Here is a 7,960-nt window from a genome sequence, read left to right as displayed (position 1 = left end):
GAGTGTAGATGGGTGGAGGTGTTGTCTGTTGTGAATCGATTTGCTTCCGAATTGTCTCCATATCCTGCTGCAAAGAATCCATTATGTTGGACAGTGCATCCATGTCATTGCTCATTGGATAGTAGGAATGACCAAGTGTTTCTTCAAAAGAATTTAACTATCTTTTCAATCTCATGAAGGGTCTGTTGATCGACTGACTATAGTCACCATCGATCGATCTTGGGTAACCCTAGATTGGTCGACCGTATCCATTTGTCGGCAGTCGATGTTGAAGGCATAGAAATCCTTGCTGGATTTTCTCGTTTCTGGCGCTCCAAGATGATAATGACTTTGTCTAAAAGCTGCTTCAGGGTTTTGGTCAGCCCGGTAATCTTGTCATTGAGTGGATGGTAGACACTGTCAAGTTTGCACTTGAAATCATTCATTGAATCATACTGAATGGTATAGATCTCATTCAGCTTCTCATCCACCTCTTCTTTGCTGTAGGAAACTGGATCTGAAGGTATTGGTGTAGTCAATCTCTCCCGATGCTCTGGTAGGCATATGAAAGATGGCTCACGCAGGGAAGCTCTTTGCGAGATATCTCGAATGTGAGATGAGGATATTGGAATAACGTGTCCTTGAAGGTTTCGCGGACGTCCATACATATCACTGTAAACGCCATACTTATCCTTTTCTTCTCTTAACTCGGGAGGAATGTCATCGATCGATGCGGATGTAACTCCGTCAATCGATTTTGAAGCTTCAAGTTGATAGATGTAGTAGAATTCCGGGATTCTTCTACAGGCTATTGCATAATCTGCATCAGCTATTTGCTTCTGGTAGACTGGATCCGAGACTTTCTTAGTGAATAGGTTATTTGGTCCGTTGCCCATGGCAAGAATGTCTGGGATATCCTCTCTGGATACTTGTAGTATGCGTCCGTCCAGAGATCTTGCATTGGAAAATACCAAATTTATCTGGTGTTGGATAATCACGATCCAATTTAGCAATAGTATAAGAATCGGATGGTAAGGGTTAAGTATCGATTGATTTGGATGAGCTCTCGTCGATCATAATAGGTTATTTGGTCCGTTGCCCATGGCAAGAATGTCTGGGATATCCTCTCTGGATACTTGTAGTATGCGTCCGTCCAGAGATCTTGCATTGGAAAATACCAAATTTATCTGGTGTTGGATAATCACGATCCAATTTAGCAATAGTATGAGAATCGGATGGTAAGGGTTAAGTATCGATTGATTTGGATGAGCTCTCGTCGATCATTTTGTATTGTGTAGCTGATGGGGAAGTTTGCAACTGAATGCTTCTCTATTAGGGTTGGAAGGTGGTGTATTCATCTTTGTTGCTTCTAGGGTGTGAAAAAGATCTTCTACCCCGTGGCTTCTTATTTAGGGCTCCATATCTCAAACTTTTCCAATTTTGAAATTTCCTTTTTCCAAATTTCCAATTTTCTCCATGTCGGTTTGACTAGTATCGATCGATACACAAGTGGTTGTGTCGATCGATTTTCCCTCAAGTTGTCCTTATATCGATCGATGTTGACGGTGATGCGTCGGTCGATTCGGGTAGCATGGTTCCATGTGATGTAGATCCATATCTGGTGAGAACTCCTTGTTGATCTGTAGCTGGTGCTTCATTATGGTTCTCTTCATGTTCTTCCTCATGTTGGGAAGGTGTAGTAGCTTCTAGGGCAAAGATAGGATAGCAGTGTTCTGGTAATCCATCGTGCTTTGTAGAAACTTTTGTATCGATCGATGCACATCGAGGTGTGTCGATCGATTTCCAATGGTTCGATCTCAGGATCGGTTTGTGACAGGTGTCTTCCTTGTAGTTGGCGGCATGTTGTGCTTGGAAGAAAGGGTGGAGAATATTCTGGGTGGGAACTTCATCTCTACGAAGGAAAGAGTATACAATCACTCTTTCTTTCCAGTAGTGTTCATCATACTCATCATCCTTTGTGTCCATTGTAGGGTGATACACTTTTTGGTTGTATGTGTATGAGATGTTCCTGTTGTAATTCTCATCATAATCCTCTTTTTTTCCCAATAATATTTCCCATCATACTCTTCTTCATGGTTATCCACTTCATATGTAGACACGTAGTAGTCTGGTTCCCAACTCCTAACTGAATAATCACCAGAAGTGATCATCTTTGTACATAGGTGTACTATCAATCGTTGTGGAGTGAAAATTGTCACCTAAATCGATCGATGTAATGACTGACTGGTCGATCGATGGCGGGTTAGCAGTGTCGATCGATGACTATGTGGGGCTGTTGATCGATTCTGAGTACTCTGTTCCGTACTCGACTTCACAGTAGCAATGTGCTACGAGTTTAGCTTCATCTGGAGGCTGGTTACTGGACGTCTGTGGCTTGACAATCTTGACTTGATCATAGTAAATCTTTGGGTTAATCAGGGTCAAGCACATCTTGTTTGTTTGTAGATCACAAACAGCTCCAACAGTGGCTAAGAATCCTCTCCCGAGTAGTAGGGAAGAATTTCAATTTAACTTTATGTCTATGACATGGAAGTCAACTAGAACTAGGGCATTGCCAATCTATACCTCAAGGTCTTTGGTGACTCCCAATGAGCTTTTCCTTGAACAACCTACAAAGCAAAAGAATTCCCTTGTAGGTTCAATCTTCAGACCGAGATGATCTACTATAACCTTTGGTATGATGTTGGCTGATACTCATGTATCACATAGTGCCCTGGTTATCTCGATGCCCTTGATGCGGCATGGAATAATAAATTCCCATGGGTCACTCTTCTTCTTTAAGGTAATCTTGTTCTTCAGCTCATCTCTAACTTGGTCGAACATCTTTTCAATATCAGCCGCTGTAACTCTAGTCTCTCTGAAGAACATCCACAGTCTGTGTGTGAAGTAAGCTTCTTCAAAGGGTCTGTCTATTGGGATCTTCAAAACTCTCTTCTTGGAGTTCTCCAACTCTTTAGGGTTAGCCTCTCTTTTAAGGTGCTTAGGAACTTTTTCTTTCTTTTTTCTTAAGGTCCTCCTTGCACTTTCCTTTTCTATCTCCATGGGCTCTGATGTATCCTCAACCTCTTCTGATTGGTTATCTGAAGGTTTGGGTTGGAGTTTGAATGCATCGATCTTGTTCATGTCGAGCTTTGATAATTGCACTCGTGGTTTAGGAACTTCGCATCGATCGATGACAGTAGTGTCATGTCGATCGATGACAGTAGGAATAGGGTGATCGATTTCTTCCTCTTTGGATCGATCGTTGAAAGGGTGGAGTGGGTTCGGATGTTTCTCTGCGAACTCTTCATGCGTGATTATCCGAACTGGGTTGCTTGTAGCCGTAGATCTGGTGGACTCTGTCGATCGATGTCGTACCTCGAACATCGAAAGGTAGTCTTCTTCCCATGTCGATCGATCGTGTTCATCTTCTACCGATCGATGGGTATCAATATGCATAGCATCGCCGGCTCCAACAACCTTCTTATGGGGTTCCCATATTCATCCACTACCCAGAAATCTTCTACCACAATAGCATTAATGTGGTGTCTGATGAGATCTTCTTCTCTGGCTTTGATGAAGGCTTCTTTTCTTTTGATAGCTTCAGAAGTCTGAACCACTTGTGTCTCCAATTTCTTCACATGAGTGCTCAAAGTGTAAAACTTTAAGGTCAAGCTATTGTAAACAGCATCTATCTTCCCATTGAAATCCACTGTGAGCTTCTGTTGACCCTATAGAACTGAGTCAAGCATAGGTCCAAACTTGCTCTCCTGAGTAAGTGGTGGGCGATTCTGGTAGAAAGAATTTGTGAGGTTCTTGTTGCTGTTGTAGTTGTGGTTGTTGAAGGGTTTCTGTTACTGTGAATTCTAGTTGAAGTTGCTCCTCTGACTGTTGCCATAGAAGTTTCTGTTCTGATTCTGATTCTCATATCTTTGGAATCCTCCTATGTAATTCACATCCTCTTCCTCATCAGTCTCTATAATCTCTACATCTTCAGCAAAACTGACTTGCTTCTTAAAGATGTCTAGCTTGGTTTGCATTTCGTCCAACTGCTCTATTCCTAAGGCATTGGCCGCTTTTCTCCCTTCATAGTCAGTGTTCTTAGTACTGTTGCTAGTTGCCAAGTTCTCAATAAGTCTCACAGCCTCTTCTGGATTCCTGGTGTTGATGTTTCCTTCACTAGCTGTATCTAGAGCTGTCTGGTAGACCAGATCTAATCCTCTGAAGAAAGTGCTTAGTAGCTATGTTGGGGAAAAATATCCAGACATAAGTTTTCTCCAGTTTCCGGATAGGTCCTCGATTTCCGGACCCTTGCTCAAGAAGGAACCAGGGACCAACCCCTGCCTTAGGTCCGACCCCCTAGATCGGACTGACCCCTTGGAGCAAAATAGAAGTTTTCAACCTAAGGGGAAACTTCCATTTTTCCGATTATGGAAGAGTTCTATTACTTGAAGCCGACATTTACAACTATAAAAGGAGAGCCCAAACCCTAGAATAAGGGATCCACTAGCACAAGTGGCAAAACATTCCTTACCATTTGAATCAAACCCGGGTTCAACACCCAAACGATATTCAAATAACCAATAAAGGTTTAACCACCTAAGATCGAATTTCGGAGACTAGAAGATTAGATTTTAGGCGACAAAGACTAGGGTTTATACACCCAAACATTGTTGTCCCGATTCAAACACTCAATAATATCTTCTAATTTACGATTTCTTTTGCTTTCATACAAATCCTCTAGTGTTCCGTAGTACTAAAACGATCCTACACAAAAATACCCTAACAGTTTGGCGCTAGAAGGAGGGGAGTGATCCAACTACGTGACGATGACACTAGAGGACGATACTAACCAAACGGAGATGACTCCGAGAGAGATCGAGCTCCTCAACAAGCTCGAGTTTCTTCAGAGTCAGGTTACTGATCTTCACAAAGCTCGGGAGACAACACCCGGAGGTCCCGAACTTCTCCTCAAAGTTCAAACCCTAAAAGACCAACTTGGAGAACACTCCAAGCAACTACAACAAAGCGCCAAGAAGCTAGACGCCATGGAAGCGGAGAATCTTGTCCTCCGACAAAAGAACCATACCCTCGGCGAAACTGGCAACAAGCGGAAGCGATTCCGAACCAGGGTTCGACCCATGGCTTCGCTCTACATTCCACGCGATAGTGAAGAAGCACCTCGTCGACCCGTCTCTGCCGATAACGAACCCGAAGGCCGAGAAGCTGAGAACGATGGGACCCGAGTACAAGTGGATAGCGATTCCGATACGGAGGACGAAGAGTACTCACCCGATGATCCTGGGATCTAAGATCCGGCTCTAGCAGCCTACTTAGAAAAGGTGGTCTCCGAAAGGTTCGGCACCATTCAATCTATGGTAGAAAGGCTCCCGGGGGTAGCTCCTCTTATTCGAAGGAGTAATCAAGGGTTATATTCCGATACACCTTTCGTGGAAGAGATTGCTTCAGTGGAGATGCCACGAAAGTTCTCTTTCCCGAGTATAAAGATGTATGAAGGTACCGGGAATCCCGACAATCATATCGCCCAGTACAAGCAAGGCATTCTAGCAGTAGCAATCCCTCAGGATGCACGGGAAGCTACCATGTGCAAGGGATTCGGATCAACCTTGACCGGCCTTGCTCTTCAGTGGTATATCAACTTGCCTACCAAGTCCATCAAATCCTTTGCAGCCCTTAGCGATAAGTTCGTAGAGCAGTTCGCCAGCAGTCGAGACCTAGAGAAAAACTTGGATGATCTCTATGAAATCCTCCAGCATAGGAACGAGCCCCTTTGTTCCTACATAGCGCGCTTCAACCAAGCGAAGGTGGCTATCCCTGAGTGCAACGCCGATACGGCTATCTCAGCCTTTAAGCGAGGTCTACTTCCGGAGGGAGATCTCTACAAGGAGCTGATCAAATACGAGTGCATGATTATGAAAGACGTACTATCTCGTGCTTGGGCTCAAGTAAGGTCGGAGGAAGACGTTGCTAGTATGGCCAAAGCCGGTCCGAAGTACGATCAGAAGTCATCAAAGCCTACTAGGAATGACCGCGATGAGCCCTCTCACCCCAAGTCCGCTAGGGAGACTAGTAACCCGAACAGGGGCAGGTACCAACATCGACCTTTGCCTAGATCCGAGGGAATGATGGTATATACTTGGTCTGATATCTCTCATCTTGCGATATCCAAACCGGAACTGATCGGTGTCCTACGACAAATGGGTCCTCAAGTCAAGTGGCCTCCTAAGATGAAGGCAGCATAGGCTAATCGAAACCCCTAGCGATGGTGCGAATTCCACAGTGACCATGGTCACACTACGGAGGATTGCATAGCCCTGAAGATGGAAGTCGCCGAGCTCCTCAAGAAAGGCTACTTAAGGGAGTTCCTCTTGGATAAGGCCAAGAACCTCCTAAATAAGGAATGTCCCGGTCTCCCTATTGAAGCTGCTCCCGCATTGCCACCACAGCAAGATCGGGTGATCCATGTCATCTCAGGGGGATCAGAGGTAAGCGGAATTAGTAGTGCCACTGCCAAGAGAAGTACTCACAACGCCAGGAACGGCCAAGAGGCCGAGGGTCCTAAGCGCCTACTCCTCGGAACAGACGAGATCAGCTTCACTGCAAGGGAGCAGGAGAAGGTTGATAGAACCAAAATCGAGCACCGTTCTTTTTGGTTCATGGACACGGTCCATGATGGTGATCATGTCGACCAGCTTGATCCAACCGAGATTTTTCCATCAGATCGTGACACTACTTTGGAGCTAGATGAGCTGAGTGAGATAAGTGACACTACTATGGAGCTGGATGAGCTAAGTGACACTAACTTGGAGCTGAATGAGCTAAGTGACATTGAAGAAGGAGCTGGTTTAGCTGCTGGGCTAAATGAGCCTTTTTCGGCCCACCGAAAAATTCATAACAAATTCAATTTGGCTCTGTTTTACACCAAATTCGACCAGGCCTTTCCTGATGGTCTCCTGCCCATTTGCATCAAGAAATATCAAGAAAATGAGTCAAATTCGTGGCCTGCATTGATTTCTTCAAAGACTAGTCAAAATTCAACTTCTTGTTTCTACAAAAGTCTTTAGTCTTAGTCTTTGTTTGTGTTTTCTAAGCTTCTAGTTTTCCACAATTATTTAAGTCTTTCTTTGACTCATTCTACTATAAATATGTAATCCCTTTCATGAATAAAATCAGTTCATTTTGGTTTTAATTTTTGTTTATATTCTCTGAGTGAGAGAGAGAGTTCTTATCTAGTTCATCGGTGTGAACCGGCTTGTTGATTTAGTGGTCAGCCAATCATCTTTGTGTGTTGTTTGGTGGTTCACCAACACATTCATCCGTTCTTTGGTGGTTAGCCTTAGATCGTTGGTATATCAAGAGTCATTCCGCACCTCTTGACGATCCTATCAATCCATCCCAGTCCCAGAAGTGCCTTGCCTTCTCGGTTCATATCCAACATCCGGCCAAAGCCATCCTTCCTGATTTGGGGTCTATCAAAGGTCCTTGCTCCTCATCACGATGCTCTTGTCATTTCACTTAGCATAGCAAACTGCTTGGTCAAGCGAATACTAGTAGACAATGGAAGCTCCAGCAACATAATCTTCCATTCGGCTTTCGCCGACCTAGGATTGGAACCTACAGCTCTAACCAGAAAGGCGACTCCCTTGTAGGCTTCAGTGGAGAAGTCAAGCAAACCTTGGGAGAGGTCCTTCTCCCCGTGTACGTTGAGGGGATAAACCAAGCCACGAAGTTCCTGGTCGTCGACTGTCCTTCATCATACAACGTGATATTGGAAAGGCCTTGGATCCACGACATGGGAGCTGTACCTTCAACTTTGCATCAGCTGGTCAAGTTTCCAACCCCCTGGGGCATTAAGGCGATCAAGGGAGATCAAGAAAATGCTAGGTCCTGCTATCAGACCACCCTAAAGGGGAAGACCCAAGTCTTATAGCAATTACAGAAGAGGCTTCCGGCCCCGCAC

The 7,960-nt window shown here is 44.5% G+C and overlaps 1 protein-coding gene across 1 annotated transcript; it reads left to right on the top strand.

Annotated features, from left to right (window-relative positions):
• Nucleotides 1–5,354: 5,354 nt before the first annotated feature.
• Nucleotides 5,355–6,242, top strand: LOC130499036 (uncharacterized). Its single transcript, XM_056992924.1, has one exon. It carries the CDS (start codon nt 5,355–5,357, stop codon nt 6,240–6,242), a length of 888 nt encoding a protein of 295 aa, XP_056848904.1.
• Nucleotides 6,243–7,960: the final 1,718 nt, after the last annotated feature.

The sequence above is a fragment of the Raphanus sativus genome, chromosome 8 (assembly GCF_000801105.2).
Source record: "Raphanus sativus cultivar WK10039 chromosome 8, ASM80110v3, whole genome shotgun sequence".
Taxonomy (NCBI): Eukaryota; Viridiplantae; Streptophyta; class Magnoliopsida; order Brassicales; family Brassicaceae; genus Raphanus; species Raphanus sativus.
This window is presented reverse-complemented; position numbering and strand designations above follow the sequence as displayed.